General features: G+C 42.4%; 3 protein-coding genes across 4 annotated transcripts in view; 1 reads left to right on the plus strand and 2 right to left on the minus strand.

The window, feature by feature from the left end:
• LOC139408543 (junction mediating and regulatory protein, p53 cofactor) overlaps positions 1–2,097 on the minus strand; it is a 56,714-nt gene extending 54,617 nt beyond the window's left edge. The window contains exon 1 of the mRNA XM_071152553.1: positions 524–2,097. Coding sequence (XP_071008654.1) covers positions 524–1,426 — 903 coding nt within the window. The 5' untranslated portion in view covers positions 1,427–2,097. The remainder of the gene's footprint in view (positions 1–523) is intronic.
• A 483-nt stretch (positions 2,098–2,580) lies between these two features.
• On the minus strand, positions 2,581–10,386 carry LOC139408525 (betaine-homocysteine methyltransferase). 2 transcript variants are annotated; one of them, XR_011634298.1, is made up of 9 exons: positions 9,825–10,386; positions 9,172–9,304; positions 7,924–8,036; positions 7,434–7,625; positions 7,127–7,274; positions 6,681–6,863; positions 6,326–6,554; positions 5,486–6,120; positions 2,581–5,002 (listed from the first exon to the last, which is right to left on the minus strand). XR_011634298.1 is itself a non-coding variant. In XM_071152514.1 (8 exons), the coding sequence occupies exons 1-8, from the start codon at positions 9,846–9,848 to the stop codon at positions 5,940–5,942; spliced, it is 1,203 nt and encodes a 400-aa protein (XP_071008615.1). In that variant the 5' UTR covers positions 9,849–9,980; the 3' UTR covers positions 5,190–5,939. The 2 variants fall into 2 exon arrangements, 1 of the variants encoding a protein (XP_071008615.1); XM_071152514.1 differs by lacking the exon at positions 2,581–5,002 and having other exon boundaries at positions 5,190–6,120; positions 9,825–9,980.
• A 4,591-nt stretch (positions 10,387–14,977) lies between these two features.
• LOC139408544 (dimethylglycine dehydrogenase) overlaps positions 14,978–20,638 on the plus strand; it is a 29,422-nt gene continuing 23,761 nt past the window's right edge. Inside the window, exons 1-5 of the mRNA XM_071152554.1 lie at positions 14,978–15,811; positions 16,362–16,530; positions 17,572–17,670; positions 19,187–19,351; positions 19,965–20,169. Coding sequence (XP_071008655.1) covers positions 15,690–15,811; positions 16,362–16,530; positions 17,572–17,670; positions 19,187–19,351; positions 19,965–20,169 — 760 coding nt within the window. The 5' untranslated portion in view covers positions 14,978–15,689. The remainder of the gene's footprint in view (positions 15,812–16,361; positions 16,531–17,571; positions 17,671–19,186; positions 19,352–19,964; positions 20,170–20,638) is intronic.

Here is a 20,638-nt window from a genome sequence, read left to right on the forward strand (position 1 = left end):
AGTTTAGAGCAACAGATGTTTATTTCACTTTTGATCATTATCCATTTCACTTGCTTTGGCAATGCATGTTCCCCATGCCAATAAAACCCTTTGAATTGAATTGAGAGAGAGGGGGAGAGACGACCATGTGGTTGGGTGACCCTGACATGCATTTTGGATCTCATCGGCCCATGGACACAGTGTGTGTGTGTGTATACAGTAATGTACAGTAATGCCAGCTTAACACAATTGTAAACACAGTAAAGAGTGTCAGGAATTTCTCCAGGCATTCTCCTTTCATGTGAAACACTAACAACTCTTCATTGTGAGACCAGAATGATGATGATAATATGATGGCATGAAATCAATTCTCTTGTGTTATTCAAAATTTATGGCAGCAATTTTCTAGTGTTAGTCATGCAGAACAGTTGAGGATTAATGTAGCTACACTTGTTATTTTTGTCTGGAGACTGGTTGTTCACAACGTTTAGCTATTCCCCAATAAAACATGGGTGCTGAGAGACAGGAGTGAAGTTTAATTTACCTCTTGGAGACGTTTCTTGGCCCTCTGGAGAGCATCCTCATAACCCTTCTGTCTCAGCTCACTCAAACTCTCATAGTACTCTTCTGAGTCATCACTCTCCGTAAAAAGAACCTGGGCAAGGATCTTCCAGCCACAGGTGTCTAGAGCATGGCCCAGGTACACCTGGAGTTGGTAACACAGGGCATCCGTTTCCCGTTGGGACACCTCCGGGGCCCCGAAAAGCACCGTCCACATGCCCACCGGCTCCTCAGGGAAGGGGGGCAGACAGGGCTCCAGGTCCGAGTTGACCGCGCAGAGTTGAACGTGGGCTGCCCGGACGTCCTGGAAGGAGAATAGCCCGGCCCAGCTGTAGCCCTCTCGGCTGCTGTCCGACTCCTCTCCGTCGCCATCATCCGGGGAGCGAGGCAAACTAGGGACATCCGCTGGTTCCAGGACCTCAATGTCGGTCGCCTTGCAGGACACGATGTCCCACGACCCCAGTGTTTTGATAACACTCTCGGCTGGCCTTGACGAGGAACCCACCGCCGCAGTTCTCTCTCGAATGGGGCTCTTTGTCGTTTTTATTTCTTTCGGGCTGACGTTACATCTAACTTTAACCAATGTGGAGATGTCATCTTTCTTTTTGGTAGGACTTTTTATTGGAGTTTTGTGTTTGTCTGCCTCGGGGGCTAGTTTGACGGTGACGGGGGGGGATACGAGGTCGCATTCGACAGTTTCCAATAGCGAATCCCGAAACGCTGTCCGTTTCTGTACTGTTCTATTGTGGCAGGTTATGGCGAACTTTCCCTCGATCTCGTTCCAAGCGACGATGAAAATGAATTTGTGTCTTTCCTTTTCGTCGAAAACATTTGGTCGAACGGCCACCCAGTCCGACTCTACAGAATCCTCCATCATGAATGACATCTCATCCAGCCAGTAAAAACGGAGCTAGTGAGCTCACACACAAATACCCCTTTTTTACAGTTCGCCGTTGAAGCTAAAAAGGCTAGCTAGCTAGCTACGTTAACCAAAAATATTACAGAAAACCAGCCGCGGCTAGCTTTGTGTACAAGCTTTGAGTTGATTACCCTCTGAACGTTGCGCAGATTTTCCTAAAATCAGACATCAAGTAAAGGAAATATTTCCGTAAAAAGCTTGCCTACATCCATAAGAACAAAACAGACACGAAAAGCGTAAGAGTCGACTTATTATCGTAAATTGGCAGGCTAGTCATCTCTCCACCTGCCTCGCTCACCAGCCTGCTACATGCGCTGGATGGCTCCCTTTGTGCGACTACAGACAATGCACAACCGCGGTTCCCATCGTCACGTGTGAGGATCTGTTTACAAGCCGTGAAATGGTTGAGAGCTGCTGTGCTGTCAAACCCGGGGGGGATTTTCTGAACAAACCACCTTTCTGAAATGTTCGGAAATACTGTCTTTACTGTTTCTAGATTGTTAATAGTCCAAAGACAACCGGTGGATATTATCCACGAGATGTCCCTCTGTTCCACTCGACAAATTGTTGTTTTGATGTCGCATCTTTACCTCTTTCAAACGTTTTTCTTCCAACTGCGAAGTGTTGTGACGTAGTTCTGCACGAGGACCTAAACATCTGCACGTGGGACACGCAGTGGACGTGGTGACGCAGAAATTAACAACAAAAAATGTCAAATGTAGCCTACAAATCCCTATTTATTTTAATCAAATCACTTTTAATATAAACCTTTATTCATGTGTTATAAATCATGCATAACACAACTAGTACTTGCCCTGGCAAGTAATAATTTGTGCTCATACAATTTTCACTCTGTCAATGTAGCATATAGGCCTGCATTGAACTAATACATAAAATAATAATAAAGGCACCATGACATAATAGCGTCATAGCAACAAGCATGGTGGTGACAATTTGTTAAATACTCAAATCAAAAGATACATATTTCATTGACTTCAGACCATTTGTTGCCAGTGACAGAATCAACTGAATGGTTAGGTTACTCTCATTTGATGTTTTGAGGACTCACCATTGAACATCTGTTTTGTTTATTTGGGAGGTGTTTAATTAAATGACAGACGTTTCCACTTTTCTTTTTTCTTTATTTTGTTCTTTATTTAACTAGGAAAGTCAGTTAAGAGCACATTCTTATTTACAATGACGGCCTGTCAAAAGGCGAAAGGCCTCCTGCAGGGACAGGGGCTGGGATTAAAAATAAAAATATAGGACAAAACACACATCACGACAAGACAACACTACATAAAGACTTAAGACAACATAGCATGGAAGCAACACATGACAACACAGCATGGTAGCAACACCACATGACAACAAATGGTAGCAGCACAACATGGCAGCAGCACAGCATGGTAGCAAAACAAAACATGGTACAAACAAACTTTTGGTCATTAAGCTACAATATATTTTGTAAATCATGAATTAATTCGTTTTTACTTGCTGCTTTTGCCTTTGATACAGTCATTGTTTGTTATGATGATACTGAAGCCTACTGGGGATGATAGTGGGCCAGATGGTCCAACACTGCCACCTACAGATGATAGTTTATTTCACAGTAGTATACTACAAGGTGATTTCCATTTTGTCCACTTGATGGCATACTTTGTCTCTAAAATGTATGCAGTTAAACTGCTCTAGTCTACTCTAAACCAAGCAGTCACATATGGCAGTTAGGTAGAGATAGCCTACCATGTAACAAATTGCATAACAAAAATATATAAATCATTCTGAAAACTAAACGATACATTTCCTGGAGGAATTTTTGCTTTTGTGAACGGGTGGCAGGTAGCCTAGCAGTTAGAAGCTTTGGGCCAGTAACCAAAAGGTTGCTGATTCGAATCACTGACAATACTAGGTAAAACAAATCTGCCGATGAGCCCTTGAGCAGGGCACTTATCCAGAGCGACTTACAGGCGCAATTAGGGTTAAGAGCGTCTGCTAAATCATGTTTTCCCAAACTCAGTCCTGGATTTTTGATATTCCTGCAGGATATGGTAATTACTGCAGGAATCAAAATTACCTTAATTCGTCAAGTATATTTACACATACTCAGAATTTTACTTGTTAATATGGTGCTGCTAGTGACAGACAACATTTAGAGACAAGAACTCTAAGGCAGGGTTTCCCAATCTCGGTCCACGTTTTGGTTTTTACCCTAGCACTACACCTCTGATTCAACTAATCATCAAGCTTTTATAATTTGAATCAGCTGTGTAGTGTTAGGGCAAAAAAACTAAACTCGCACCCCTTGGGGTCCCGAGGACCGAGTTTGGGAAATGCTGATCTAAGGACTCTAAGTCTTCATACCACAATGACTACCACCCCATAGCACTCACACCTGTAATCATCAAGTGCTATGAGAGGCTTGTTATGGCACACATCAACTCCATCATCCCAGACCCACTCCAATTTGCATACCACCGCAACAGATCCATCAACGAGGCAATCTCAATTGCACTCCATACCGGCCTCACCCACCTAAATAAGAGGAATACTGTTCGACACCAGTGTCCCCTCCAAGCTCGACATAAAGCTTAGGACCCTGGGACTGAACACCTTCCTCTGCAACTGGATCCTGGACTTTCTGATGGTCTGCCCCAAGTGCTGGTAGGCAACATCAACTCTGCCACGCTGACCCTCAACACGTGGGCCCCACAGGGGTGCGTACTTAGTGCCCTCCTGTACTCCCTGTTCACTGCTTAAGTATGGCAATAGTACTGCCCTCGATCGCATGGCGCTGCAGAGAGTGGGGTGGACAGCACATCACTGGGGCCAAGATGCCTGCCATCCAGGACCTCCAACAGGCGGTGTGAAAGGAAGGCCCGGAAAATCGTTAGACTCCAACCACCTAAGCCATAGACAGTTCTCTGCTTCCACACGGCAAGCGGTACCTGTGCGTCAAGTCTCTGCACACTCACAGGGCCCTACACACTAAGTACACTGATACTCCACACATTCACTCCATCCATCATTTGCTCACACACATGCATTTATACTGACTCTACGCACAATCATAAACACTGCTGCTACTTTTTATCATATATCCTGATGCCTTGTCACCTTACATATCTATCAATCCCTGCACACTGTAAATATGGTACGGGAACTGACCCTGTATATAGTGTACTTTGATATTTCTAGATCGTGTGTTGGTTCTACCTTATTTATATTGTTAATTACTTAGTTATTACTGCATTGTTGGGGTTAGCACTAGCAAGAAAGGCATGTCACTGTACTTGACATTAACTAAAATACAGACAGGAATTTACATACAAAATATGTAGGAACAGAGCCGCAAGGGAATGAGCAGTTGATATACTAATATTTACAGAGGATGTACAAATTTACAGTATCACAACGCATAGAGATGAACGGAGTGCAAATGTAGTTGTTTTATGTGCAGTTCAGAGATTGTTTAATGACATATTACATAAGTCTCTATGAACGAGATGGCCGGTTGGTGAGGGCCCCAGCCAGTGAAAGAAACTGTTCAGATGATTGAATATTTCTGCAGGACATTTTTTGTAAGGGTAGAATGACTGCTTGTATGTAATCATTTCTATTTTGATGTCACAATTTACTGTAATTGTTAACACTTGGTTATTTTTTATTTCAGAAAACATTTGCATGTCTAATGTTTTGATAAGAAATACAATAAAAAGTCAAACATTAAGGTCACGTGGAAGTTTATTAAATAAAACCGTATTGAAGTCAATACTTCCATTTGGTAAGACAATATTTGGCACTAGATTGTGTTCAGAACTAGGCTACATTCTTCAGAGCTAACATTGTGTTCACAGTAGTTTTGTTAACACTTTATAGGCTTAGGTTTCGATTGCACCAGGGATGTAGTCATTATCTCTTGCAACGGAAACTGTTTAAAAAAAAAACAAATGATGAAGCAAGCAGAACAAAACCTAACTGAATTTGTCCAGTAGAAACTTGTTTTGATGCCAAATGTTGTTTGGCGTAAACAGTTGTTGCTAAATGTTTTGCAACAGACTCTGCGTAATGACTACTCCCCAGATCAACAGCACACTCTGGAGACATGTAGACACAACAGCAACTTTTTAGTTTGTTTCACTAACACCACGCATCACTGGCTTGATGACTACTGTAACATTCTGTCCAAGTAAAGCACATATCAAGTTTGAAATGAGAAATCTATAACATGTTACTATAATTATTACAGAAGATGGTGCTACACTATGTACAGGTGGTGCAAATCTAAATGACAAGAAAAATTACTTTTGGTTGACAAAAAGATGGTCCTGGAAATCAGGAGAATAAGACTTTATCTGATAAGTTTTGGTATGTAAACTTAGAATATGTGGGAGCTCTTCCCTCTGCCTTTCTCACACAATACCACAACACACCACCCACGAGTAGAGAACAGCATCCTCCTGGCTGGTTGGAGGAATGCTCAGTGGTTGGCCTTTGCCTTCTCAAACAGGGGCTTGAGCTCGTCCAGGCTGGTGGCCTCCTTGTGCTGCATCAGGTCAGCATGGCCTTTGGTGACACCCCAGCTGTCAGGGGTGGACATGGCGGGACACTTGGGACGGCCGGATGCTGGCTTCAGCTTCTCCCAGTAGTCACGACGGGCCCTGGGGGAAGAGAAGGATGGTCATATGTATACGCCAAACGTAGTTATAAGCTGGTACTAAAATGTTACAGTAGTAAGTAACCTCATATGTTTTATAGTACCAATTAGAGTTAAATAATTTAACTCTTGTAATTTTGGACTGGACCCCTTTGTGGTTCCTGGTATCTTATTAATTTGTATCCTTGTGGTGTATACGGTCTCGTTACCTGGCGCGGACCCAGGGCTTGGTGTGCATCTCCAAGCCAGCACCCCAGTTGCCGTGCTTGACGGAGGCAGCGGGCAGGTAGCCTCTCTCTGTGGCCAGCTCCTCAGCCACAGCCCTGATGTGGTAGGGCTCGAAGCCGCAGCAGCCACCGATGAAACGGATGCCAACGTTGAAGGCCTCTCTGGCGTACTTGTGCATGTCCCACCTGGTCAGAATCCTGGGCTCCAGACCTGGGGGAGAGAAATGTAGTCAGAAAGAGGGAGTTGGGGGGGGGAGGCAAGAAAGGAAGAAAGAGAAAAATAACACAACTACGGGGCAGGAGAGAGATTGCGATGGAGATGTTATCGTGTGTGTACCGAAGGGGAATTCTGGAAGATCGATGAACCCCTGGCAGTTGCAGTCAGGCGTGTGGTAGGCCAGAGGCTGCACCATGTAGTGGGCCTTCAGCCCTGCCCTCTCCACTCCCTCTTTCATCATCTTCACAGTCTTCACACAGGTCATGGGGTCAAAGTGGCAGTTGATGCCAACAATATTGGCTCCTATAAGCAGATAGAGTGAGATGACAGTTTGACAATATCACTATTGACACGGTTTTTGTTTTTACTATCCTTGTGGGGGACCAGAAGTCCTCACAAGGATAATAAAACAAGGGACATGCCGCCGGTCCCCAATAGGAAAAGGCTATTTTAGGCTTACAATTAGGGTTAAGGAAATAGAGTTCAAGCTCCAATTTTTTGGTCCCCACAAGGATAGTAAAACAAACGTGTGTGTGCACATCTAATGGTTAAATTAAGTCCCATACCAGCTTTGACCAGCCTGACAGCACAATCCCCAGGGCTGACACCGTTGAGGTCTCCATCAGGGCCGATGCACAGGGAGGCACATACTGGCTTCCCGGAGGTTTTCAGCACCTGCACGGCCCACTCTGCCTCCTCCACATGCTCAAAGTACTGCACAAACACACAGATGGGGTGAATAAGTGAAGACCCAAAACACAGAAACCAGCATTGTCCAAGTGAGGATCCATTGAACATAGAAACGGTCAGGTCAAAATGAGATGTTGTGTATAAGAAAATGTGCTATACGCATGTACAACATCACATTCCTACCTCTGCAATCATGAAATCCACATTCTTCTTGACAAAGACATTGAGCTGCCTCTTGAAGATACCCTTGACCTCAGCCTCGCTCTTGCAGCTCAGGTATGAGGGGGTCTGGGAGACCCCACCTGCCACCATCGCGTCACCCTCATTGGCCACCTCTCTTGCCAGGTCACAGGCAGCCTCGTTGATTTGCGCACCCTGGTGCAGCCATTGATTAGTGTACAACCTTATTGATGTAGTTTGAGGTACAGTACAATGTATTTTATATCACTATTGTGAAACCTGCCAAGTAGGCTAAACACCACATTGGGAAATAGTAGAGCTGAACAGAACAGGCGTTGAGAAACGTATAGTAAACTGATTTACAGGTAGATTAATTTATATAAGCTCTTTCAGTCATTGGTCAATTTGGCTAAAAGGTCATTTCAGTAGCATGGGTCTGGCATGCTTATTCATTCCCCCCTGAGCTTTCCCAACAGAGCAGACAGATACTCACTGTGAAGCGCTGAGCATTACCCCTGTTCTCCAGCTTATCGTCGCTGGCGTAGAAGGTGAAGGTCTGCATGACATTTGACCCCGCCCGCAGGAACTCACGGTGCAGCTGTCGCACTGGAAGTAAGAGCAATCGGCTTTTGGCTAAGTATTTACAACTTCGACTTAATGCCCTCAGCCTCGTCTGGTTGAAACGTGCACTGTAAAAAGTAACTAGTAGTGTCTACTCCAACAGTCAGTAGAACTCTAAGCATAAAAGTCGTACCAACTCATGTCAATAAGAGTTATCACTTAATGTTTGAGTACTGTTAACAAATTAGGTAATAGAGTAATTAACAATTTACTTGTGTTCTGCTAATCTAAAGTAGAGTTCACAAGTTATGATTATTCAATATTTTACAGTCAGGCCAACATTCATAAAATAAGTTGTTCTTACTTGACTGTATTATGTTTGTCTTTACTTAAAATAAAGTAGTCAGATTGATATTTGATACTATTTATACTTTTTTGCAAGTTAAGAATATTTAGTGCCACATGGCTCTGTTTTGGGGGGATTTGGGGTAATTCAACATTTCAATAAGCATACGTTGTTTAAGAGTGTTAATAAAGAAACACATTTCTAAAATAGTATTAAGCAGTTTGTTGTGCTATGATGTGTAATTGATAATGAACAATATCAAAACCGTTGGGAAAACTGACATTAAATAATGAGACAACCCATTCTCACCATCAACAAGGTAATGTGCCCCACTCGTCATAACAGAAGCTAATGCAGCATCTTGTAATGCGTACAGCTCTACCACCAGTTACCGTTAGAGAAATGAGCACGGTGCCCAAGAAGGACTGGCAAGGGGGGTTCAAGTGGCAAGTCTTCAAATGCATAAAACAATGTGAGGCTAAACATTAAGACACCACTGAAAATGAGTAATCAGAACTACTTACACTAGAAAAACATCTACTTAAAGTACTAACCTTTTTTAGGGGCACTATGTTCACTGCAACAAATATTAATGTTCAAGTAACTTCAATCGTTATAGCTCAGAATACATGAAGTTCATAAGACAAAAAACTATTTACAACTTAAAAATATAACAGTATTTCCACAAAAATGTTGTTAGCGGAACTAACTACTTTACAGTGTGCGTCTGGTGGACAAGTTGTAGGCGAGAGGCTGCGCGAACCGCTATGTATCATGACGGATGCATGGTCCAGGCTAGGTAGCCAAGCAATTAGATAAACGCGCTCATTTTACCAGCCTCAGGATGCTCTGCGGCGGCCTCAGGAGTCCAGGGACCCGCCTTCACGTATCCCCTCTTCTCCAGAGCGAATACGAAGCCCCCATCCCCGATGACAATTTCGCCTGCATCCAGGCGCTCCAGAATGTTCTGCACAAACATTGCGTAATTAGTTGGTCATTCTCCAAATATGAAATATGCACGCTTAATTAACACGCATAACAGCTCCCTGGATGAAATAAGCTAGCCGTAAACTAGGGTCGGTGCCATCAGGAATCCTTGGGACGTCCTTACCGTAAACCTCAACCCTTATCCATTTTAACATTTCAACTTCAGTGGGTGAGGGACACTTGAAATTTAGCAGTGTTACCCAAATTAGTACAACACAGTTGATTCAGACTATTAACTCATCCACCAAAACTCCTATGGCCGTGGTTGGGAAACGCTTCTCTAAAACAAAGTTACAGAATATAGTTAAAGTAGAAGTCACAATTGTTCCATCAAACACGTTTTGTGAGAATGTTTTATAGTTATAAAAACTTACGCATTATCACAAATAACTTCTCAATAGTTGAAGCAATACAAAGCACATCTGCAAAGGTTCTGCAAAAGACTGCATGCAATTGTATACAGCCATAATGACGTTAATTCATATTAAGTCGCCACTTACCCTCTTAGCTCCAGCGGGTGCCATGATTATTGGTGATTGCAGTTGTATTTTAGATTCACCTTCTCAACCAACCGCTTCGGCTAGATTTGGTGTTTGAAGCAGTGAAACGTCTGCCTTTATACGCCAAAAGAGGGGTGTGGTGCGCAGTGATGTCACACACAGATCCGCCTGCTCCTGCTTCTTACACATGGTGGTTTCATGACAATTGGGAATTCAGGGAAAACGATGTCAAATCATGACGTCAATGATCCCCAGGTCGGAAAGTCGGAGCTCTAGAAAGAGGCCCCAGTTCATGAATTGGAATTCCGAGTTGGATGACAGTCCAAAACTATTTTTCAAGTCGCTCGTTTTTTTCCGAGTTTCCAGTTGTTTTGAACGTACTGAAGTCGGAAGTCGGAGACATCAGCAGATGTCACAACTTACTATACATAAACCCAGCCTAAAACCCAAATAGCAAGCAATGCAGATGTATAAGTTCCCAGTTGTTATGAACACAGCATAGATCTCTTTTTTCTCTGCATCTATAAATGCAAATGTAGCACAAAGAACACGTGTTATTTTACCCTGTGCATGTTTACTTAAAAGAAAGACGTCGACAGGGCAATGTGCAATAGCTTATCATGGTTGTTTGTAACTTCAGTGAAGGCCCACAGCACAGATATTTAGCATGGGTCAATCAATATGTGCAATAGCTCTTTCCCTTATGACTTGGAATTACAGTTTTCTAGGTCATGTGTGACCACCAAAAAATAAGATCACTTGTTTATACATTTTATTCCAGAGCCTTCAGATATAAAGTGGGGCTGCCTCTTTTTCCAAGATTAACACGTGTTCAGTGTTTGTACAGAAATGTGTTTCTTTCTCTGTTTTTGTTAGATTGATTAATATAATTCTTAAACTCATCCAATCTGGTTAGACCTGTCAGAATTCCATGAGTTTAAGAAGAAAAAACACAAATAACTGCAAAATCAGATGGCAGGTAAAGTTCGGGGGCTACAAAGAGTTTGATTTTTATATATATATATATATTAGTATATAAGTATTTAAAGTGGCAATCAGCACTTAAAACAATAACAAAATGTTTTCTCGTCTCTGTTTCGGTCAAAGTATGAGGGATGGGCTGGAGAAATTTAACCAATCTCAAATTCATAGACCGAGCTATGGATGCAACTCTGGCATCTTTCTAGAGCTCTGACTTCTGACCTGTAGGTCGCTGACATCATGATTTGACCTCGTTTTTTTGTCAGAGTTCCCAGTTGTCTTGAAATCACCATTAGCCAAGGGGTCTGTGGCAGGAGTGATGAATGAGAGACTAGGTCATCATGCAGCTGCATGTGTGTGTTTGTCCATGGGAAGCAGAGGGGATGGGGAAGGAACATTTTGGGCCTAATAAAATAACTCAGCACAACAGTAGGCCTACACCATAACTGATCTACAGCAATATAGAGCCCCTTAGCGAATCACTGGAGCCCATCACAGTTATATAAGATGCAAAAAACCTACAGGCAAAGCTGTTCTTTATAGAGGCACTTTACATATAGTTATAGTTTTGAAGCATATATGTACTTTACGATTATAGTTTACAAGCACAGATAGTTAGTTTACAAGCACTTATAGTTTAGGGTTTGGGGGTTTGTGGTACGTTGGGCAAATCATTATAACCCAAGGTGGTGGCCTGGCAGGTTTCATAGTGGGGGTGCTGTATGTTGTCACTTACAGTTGTATGCTTACACAAGCACACACACGCAAGCACATGCTTGCATGCACACAAGCACGTATGCACACACTCCCCTTGTATTGCATTTGGTTGTGTGTTTTATGCTTTATGCTACAGGCTTCTTTAAGGAAATACACTGAGTGTACAAAACATGCTCCTTCCATGACATACTAGACTAACCAGGTGGATCCAGGTGAAAGCTATGATCCCTTATTGATGTTACTTGTTAAATCAACTTCAATCAAATCAAATCAAAAGCGCAAAATACAACTGGTGTAGACGTTATCGTGAATTGCTTGCTTACGAGCTCTTCCCAACAATGCAGAGTTTAAAGATGAAAATGAAATAGTAACACAAGAGGAATAAAATAAAATACACAGGAATGGAGATACAGTACAGTGAGGACCAGTACCAGATCAATGTGCAGGGGTACAAGGTATTTCAGGTAGATACTCTATGTACTGTATAGTCTAGTGAGTGTGCGTAGGGTCAGTGCAAGATAGAGTCAGTGCAGGTAGTTTGGGTACCATTAATTGACTAGCAGTCTGGCTATTTAGCAATCTTATGGCCTGGGCGTAAACTCTGTCTTGGAACCTGTTGGTCCAACCGTTTGCAGAGGGTAGCAGAATGAACAGTCCATGGCTTGGGTGGCCAGGATCTTTGGACATTTTTTGGGCCTTCCTCTGACATCGCCTAATATAGAGGTCTTGGATGGCAGGGGGCTCGGCCCCAGTGATGTACTGGGCTGAGAAGGATTTTTAAGCCTTGAGACTATTGAGACATGGATTGTGTAGGAGTGACATTCAGAGGGTGAATGGGAAAGACAAATGATTTTAGTTCCTTTGAATGGGGTGTGGTGGTAGGTGCCAGGAGCATCGGTTCGTGTAAAGAACTGCAACGGTGCTGTTTTTTTTTAAGCTCATATATTTCCTGTGTGTATCAAGAATGGTCCACCACCCAAAGCACTAATATTACTAATATTACTAATACTCAGTGTATATACATGTGTGAATAACTACCTTACTATCATTTACAAAATGTGGGAGTAATGATTAATAAATGGTGAGCATACTGTTTGTAAATGCCTTAGAAATAGTTTATAAATACCTCTAAAAAGTGTTACCTGTTTTTGCTAAGTATCAAATGTTTCAGGTATCATAAAAGGTATTGTAGCTTTTAACCTTTTCAGTGGCATGCTGAAAAAGTCATACAGTAGTTGAGCATCACAATATATTTATACTTATCTGTCCAAAATATAATAGATTTTTGTTTGACGTGATTATATACACCTGAGACAATGGACATTCAGGAGAATGGACATTTAAAGAATGATCGAATAGACTTGTATTGTGTAAATAAAATATGACTGTCAGTAACAGTAGATTGGAATAGAATATGACATTGTGTTCTACAATCTTAGAAAAAAAGCTGCTATCTAAAACCTAAAATGGATCTCCAGCTGTCCCCATATGAGAACTCTGAGTAGAACCCTTTTAAATACTAGGTAGAGCCCTTTGGGTTTCAGGTAGAACCAATTTGGGTTCCATGTAGGGAACCAAAAAGGGTTCTACCAGGAACCAAAAAGGGTTATTCTATGGGGACAGCCAAAATACCCTTTTGGAACCCTTTTTTCTAAGAGTGTATTGGTTCTATTTATATCTTCAACATGCAGTTGCAGATACAACCCTGACATTAGTTAAAGGCAGTCAATACAATAGATTCTAAAAAAGTTGTCAATTCCTGAGATATGTATTCACACTATTTTTTAAAGTAGTTACTTTCTCAGATCTGTGTTAAAATAGTTTTGATAAGTAGTCACTTTGTGCGATCTGTATTCAAATAGATTTGATAAGTAGTTATTTTGTGAGATCTGGACTCAAATAGTTTTTAAAAGTAGTACTTTTTTGGGATGTGTATTCAAATAGTTAAGCACCTCCAAAGTAACAGTCAGTTCCCACCCCCCCCCCCCAATTTGTGTTTTACTTTCCACAAAGCATAGGTAATAGGTTATAGTTATCCCAGGTCTGCTGCGCAGTATTGACAGAAGTCCACTCATTTATTTTCTTGACCAAATCTCCAATCCCCTGTTCCCCTGTCTGTCAACAATGGTTATAACACACACATGTGCAGTCGCACAAACAAATGCATGTGTGGATACACACATACACACGCACGTGCACACACACGCTTTTAGAAACATATGGTTAAGTTATGGTTAAACTCCCTGTTTTTTAACAATAGATCCAATAACATTCATCAACAGATACAACCTGAATGCAGGCCAGCTGTTCCAGGGGGTTTCTAGGGGTTGTACTTATATAATATTAGATGATACTGTAAGTCTGTGTGTGTCCCAAATGGCTCCCTGTTGAGCTCTCGTCAAATTTGGGATGCAACTCTATGTCCCTCCGTGGCCTGTTCAGACTGGATCCAATACATCAGACCAGCAGGGACTGATAAAAACAGCACATAACCTCCTGTGTCAATCCAGGAGCCCTTGTGAAATGTGCTACACCAATTGAGTGGGAGTATTAACTCCCGAGTGGCGCAGTGGCGCATGGCACTGCATCTCAGTGCTACAGACCCTGGTTCGATTCCAGGCTCTATTGGGAGTCCCATAAGGCGGCACACAATTGGCCCAGCGCTGTCTGGGTTAGGCTGTCATTGTAACTAAGAAGTTGTTCTTAACTGACTTGCCTGGTTAAATATATAGAGATTGTGTTTAAATGTCCATAGCCTACTGTGAATGTCACCCACAAAGGAATTCAATATTCTAGTCTTGTCCTAATAGTTTTCTTATCCAGTGTGTTGCTCAGAGTAGCTTTACCCATATCGTGTCATTACACATCACTGGCCCTGGTTAATGTGTATTGTGTAGGCTAGTGTAACAGTATAGATTCCGTCCCTCTCCTTGCCCCTACTTGGGCTTGAACCAGGGACCCTCTGCACACATAGACAACTGACACCCACGAAGCATCGTTGCCCATCGCACCACAAAAGAATGTGGCCCTTGCAGATCAAGGGGAACAACTACTTCAAGGTCTCAGATCAAGAGAAGTCACCAATTGAAACGCTATTAGCGCGCACCACCGCTAACTAGCTAGCCATTTCACATAGGTTACACTAGGTGAGATTGTGCCTGGCCAATGCTCTATGGGCAGTTGATGTCGACTCAAGTTATGCAAGCATTGTCTGTCTACACTGCCATTAGATGACAATGACATAGATAGATCTTGTCACAAAAACAAGATTTTGTAAAGGGTCTATTGGGCTAAATATCATCAATATCAACAGTGCTTATCCATTTTGTGTGTATTATTAATTTATTTGTATATTATATTTTGTGTTATACGCTGAGGCCCTTCTATTCCCTAGATTCCGTGAGGCACAGCCTGACCTATGATATCTAAAGAGTTAACCTTTCAGCGATTTTTAGACTGGGAGGGTCTGGACACAGTTGGTGCGTTCAAAACAACTCGGAACTCGAAAAGAAACTCCGACTAGGAAAAATTGTTTTAAACGGGCATCCAAATCGGAATTACAAGTTGGAAACTCGAGCATCATGCTATCAATAAGTCAATCAATCAATCAATATATTTTATAAAGCCATTTTTACCCAACCTAAAACCCCAAAGAACAAGCGCATCGCGTATTGGGGTTTTAGGTTGGGTAAAAATGGCTTTATAAAATATATGTAGAAGCAGTGGCTAGGAAAAACTCCCAAGAAAGGCAGGAACTTGAGAAGAGGCAGGAACTTGGGAAGAGGCAGGAACCAGGCTCTGAGGAGTGGCCAGTCCCGTGGAGTGCCGGTGGAGATTATACGAGTACATGGCGATTAAGGCCAGATCGATCTTCAACCAAGATAGTCATAACGCCAGATCCTATAGCTCCAATTTCTCCGACCTGAAGATCACTGATGTCACAATTTTTCCCACTCTGAGCTCGTTTTTACCTGAGTTCCCAGTTGTTTTGAACGCACCAAGTTTCACTGTGCCTAAATTGACTGGCGCTCTGCGCGAACGAGGGCGTGTTCAGCCAACAAAATAGTGCTTTGGTATAGAAGGCCTGCAGTAAATTGCGGTGGGGAATTAGGCAGAGGTGGTTCTGGTGTGCTTTGTGTTTTAATATATATTTTAATTAGTTAAACCATGTCTAGGTTTTTTAACGCAATTAATACTCACCTCCGGAGAGATTTTGCCGCATATCGCGCTATTGTCTGTATTCCACTGCGTACAATAAGCTACACTTCGCAGAAACATGTGGGAAATGGGTAAGCCCCCTCGTGCACTTTTTGCCTTGTAGTAAACAACTCATGTTACCCTTTCAGCTTTCTTGTATCCGACAGTAAGTTTACAGATTTCACGTTTGGGACAGTTGGAGGAGACCACAGAGGTGTCCGGTAGGCTTTAAGGGGCTTTTTGATAGCGTAATGTTATTATGGGTCTGCCCACAACCCAACCGTTTTAATTCAATTTGCATAATGCACATGACTTCCCTGCTGAACAGACCATGATATTATTCTGACGCGCTAATATCTACAATTGACGTTAATAATGTGCCAGGCTGTTTGAGTGATCTCATGGCAGCATGTGTTGCATTTCCTTCCAGGGGTGTATGTCAGGTCAGAACTGGTCAGGGTTGATTTTCTTCACAATAATCTCTTCTGCTTCATAGAAGTCACATGACTACTCTACACATCTTTACCTGTATTAAAATGGATTCAAATGCATTCAAATCAATGAATACATTTTTTTCACATTTCAATCTCACTGTCTCCTTCTTTCATCTCACTCCTCTTTACCCCCTCTTCCCCCTCTTAGGGACAGCACTATGGTCCTGGGGAAGAGGTGGAAGGACGCGGCTGAGACGGTGATCATCGGAGGGGGCTGTGTTGGAGTCAGTCTGGCCTATCACCTGGCCAAGGCTGGACAGAAGGATGTGGTCCTGCTGGAGAAGTCTGAACTGACTGCTGGATCCACCTGGCACGCTGTAGGTCAACAAAAACTAAAACAGATCTAGGATCAGCTTACCTGTCCCAAAACCTTATCTTAACCGTATGAGGGAAGACAGAACTGTCTGGGCGCAACAGTTGGCTCAAGGGGCTCATGGATAGAGTCTTGTTTTGTTTGTCAGTCAGGGGGGCACACAAACGTATTGGGCGAGTTCGTTTTGCAAGACCCTGTGCCCCTTAAGTGAAATCTCCACCCACCCGGGGCATGCAAATGAACTCGCCCATTTATTGATGGTCTGACACCTGTTTCGACCTGAGACGGTCTTCTACTAATACATAAGTTAGCAAGGCATGGGAGTTTATGTTCCCCAACATTTGAATAAGTTAAGGAGTTATTACACACACCCACTATTAGAAGGAACTGTCAGGGGAAAAGATAAAGGTCAGAGATATTCAACACGGAAATAATACATTGAGACCACACTGAAGATATTTACATTTTGTCATTGAGTCATCTTATCCAGAGCGACTTACAGTTAACAGGAAAAACCCGACCGAAGATACTACGGTACTACAAGATATCAGATAGTCCACTCAGCAGAGGGAGATTCCCAAGAAGTAGATGGAGGCATGTAAGAAGATCTAAGTTATGGTAGCTGTCAGACAGCTGCTGTCAAAGAACCAGGCCTATGTGGGTCTGCCAAGGATCTGATGACCTAATACTGCTTCTCTATGACCCCCTTCCAACCAACCCTATCCCATATAGGTTACTCTACATAGTAAATATGCTGCCCTTAATGTCAAGGGGCCAACTTTCCTAGTAGACTTATCAAACTTCTCATTCTATGTATCTATGTTAGGAACTTGTGAACTGCATGCCCTGGTTGTGTAGTGTAGTTAGTCAATGGAGATAACATGATGTTGTTGAAATATGTATTACTATTATTTTATAAGATGCACTTTCAAATCATTGCTTTGCAAACCTGCAGGGTCAATACAGTAGATCAAGTGTTGTCAGTGTTTCCATTTACATGACCAAGCCTCCTCTTCTAAGTGTCCATGTTTATTGTCTGTTCCAGGCTGGTTTGACCACGTACTACCACCCTGGTATCAACCTGAAGAAGGTCCATTACCACAGCATCAAGCTGTATGAGAGTCTGGAGGCAGAGACAGGACAGGTATACTATATGTCAACCACAGCACAACAGATTATATAATGTCTGTCTGTATGAGTGAATTTATGTACAGTGGGTATCAAAGTATTCACCCCCCTTGGATTTAAAAAATTGTTACAAAGTGGGATTGTAATGAATATAATTGTGATTTTTTTTGTTGTTGTCATTGATGACAAAGAATAGTCTGTATTGTGAAATTGGAAGAATATAAACGTTACTATGCCTTGATTAGACACGAATTCACTCCCCTGAGCCAATACATGTTAACTCCTTTTGTAGCAGTTACAGCTGTGATTCTTCTTGGGTAAGTCTCTAAGAGCTTTGCACACCTGGATTGTGCAATATTTGCCCATTTAGTCTTTTTAAAATGATTCTAGATGTTGGCTAGATGGTAATTTTCAAGTCTTGGCATAGATTTTGTTGCAGATTTAAGTCATCTGTAGCTTGGCCACGCAGGAACATTCACTGTCTTGTTGGGAAGCAACTCCAGTGTCAATTTGACCTTGTGTTGTAGGTTATTGTCCTGCTGAAAGGAGAATTCCTCTCCCAGTGTCTGGTGTAAAGCAGACTGAAGCAGATTTTCCTCTAGGATTTTGTCTGTGCTTAGCTCTGTCCCATTTATTTTTATTGTTAAACATTCTGTTTGCCAATGTCAACCATACCCATACCATGATGCAGCTGCCACCATCCTTGAAAACGAGGCAGTAACTCAGTGTGTGTTGGACTTGCCCCAAACATAAGGCTTTGCATACAGAATGCATGTTTTGCAATATTTGTATTCTGTATATTTTTTTATTCTACTTTTTAGGTCGTTATTGTGGCGTAAATACAATGTTGATCCATCCTCAGTTTTCTTTCCTTCACAGCCATTGAGCTGTTTTAAAATTAGCAATGGCCTCATGGTGACATCCATGAACAGTTTCATTCCCCTCCTGCAGCTCAGTTCAGAAGGATGACTGCATCTTTGATGTGTCTGGGGGGGTTTAATACATAATCCACAGCATAATTATTAACTTGAACCTGCTTAAAGATGAATTAAATGTCTATTTTGTTATTGTTACCAATCTACCAATCACTGCCCTTTTACTATGAGTCTTTCGAAAATCTCACAGGTCTTTGTAGTTGAATCTGTACTTGAAATTCAATACTTGCCTGAGGGACCTTACATATGTTGTCGTATGTATGGGGGACAGAGGAATTATGCCAACCCCTGTTATTAATGTGAAATAACAGGGGTTGACATGCTACTTATTATGAGAATTGTTTAGCCAAATTTGACTCTAGAACAATTTTAGGCTTGTCTAAACAAACGGGGGGAATACTTTTGCAATAACTATTTTAGTTATTACATTTGTATTAATTGAATTAGTTCTTTGTGTAGCTCAATGACAACAAATCACAATAAAATGAATTTGTATATCACTTTGTCACACAACAAAATGTGGGGGAAAAGGGGGGTGAATACTTATGATACCCACTATGTATGCATGTTTCACACATTTTATCCATGCGTCTATAGGCGGTGGGTTTCCACCAGCCAGGCAGTATCCGTATTGCCTCCACCCCAGTCAGAGTGGATGAGCTGAAGTACCAGATGGCAAGAACCCACTGGCACCCCACGCCTCAGTGGCTCATCACCCCTGAGAAGATCAAGGAGCTCTTCCCCCTGCTCAACATGGACAAGGTCTGGACCTGAACCAAAAATATATATATATATATCTGTCAGAGGAGGCTAATGAGGGGAGGACAGCTGATAATAATGGATGGAATGGAGTTAATGGAATGGTACCAAACACATGGAAAACCAGGTGTTTGATACCATTCCATTTATTCCATTCCAGCCATTACTATGAACCTGTCCTCTCCATTTAAAGTGCCACCAGCCACCACTGATCTATAACCATGGCTCTATATCTATTGTTCTGGTCTGGACCGGGGGAACGCATTCTCATGCGCCATAGACATGTAGCCTGGGTCCCAGATATGTTTGCACTGTCTTGCCAACTCCATTGGTCATTGGTATGACAATGCCCATAGGAGTTGGCAAGACGGCACAAACAGATCTGGGACCAGGCTAATAGACATCATTGTGATCTCAGTTTCATGTCATGACCTAAGAGCCTAGTGGATATACTCTAATGATTTAAAGAGGCTTTACACAACTTTTCCCTCTGCGGGGGCTCTTGAGGGAAACAAAACTTCCATAATGTATCTTTAAAGTTGTAATTGACCAAGAACGTTTGTTTGAACCAGTAGACAACGACATGACAGTAACACTTTATATCCACCTCCCCCAGGTGCTAGCGGGTCTATATAACCCAGGAGACGGCCATATTGACCCCTACTCCCTAACCATGGCTCTGGCTGCAGGGGCCCGTATGTATGGAGCCCAGATCTACAACCCAGCCCTGGTCTCTGGCCTCACACCCACCAGTGATGGGAAGTGGGATGTCCAGACCCCACACGGGACCATCAGAGCTAACCGCATAGTCAACGCCACAGGTCAGTGGTCGAATATTTGTCAGTGGCAAAATATCTGTCTCTATGTAAACCCCAATGGAGGCTAGAGGAGAGCAGAATATGTCGACAGGCTCATTGTAATGGCTGGAATGGAATGGGTCATCACTGGTACATACAATTGCATGCAGGAATACATGCACAACATGTACTTCTTGCTGCATACATGGAGAATAGAAACAAGAACCTCTGGCAAACTGGGAGGCTTAGCTTCCTGCTAGAACTTGGTCTGCCAGAGAGCCAGATGAGCGTTGATGTAGTTGGGTCCAGGCTCTATGTTATTGTGTGTTTGTGCTGCAAATCATGATTGATTGGCCCTTGCACAAGTTTGTATGTCCAAACTAACATTAGTGACCATACTACAGAAAATGCATTGACTGTTGACTTCTAGATAAATTGTATCAATACATTGCATCATGCACTGTAGTATCTTGTAGATATATCAGCATGTAGA

Source organism: Oncorhynchus clarkii, chromosome 5 (assembly GCF_045791955.1).
Source record: "Oncorhynchus clarkii lewisi isolate Uvic-CL-2024 chromosome 5, UVic_Ocla_1.0, whole genome shotgun sequence".
NCBI classification, from domain to species: Eukaryota; Metazoa; Chordata; class Actinopteri; order Salmoniformes; family Salmonidae; genus Oncorhynchus; species Oncorhynchus clarkii.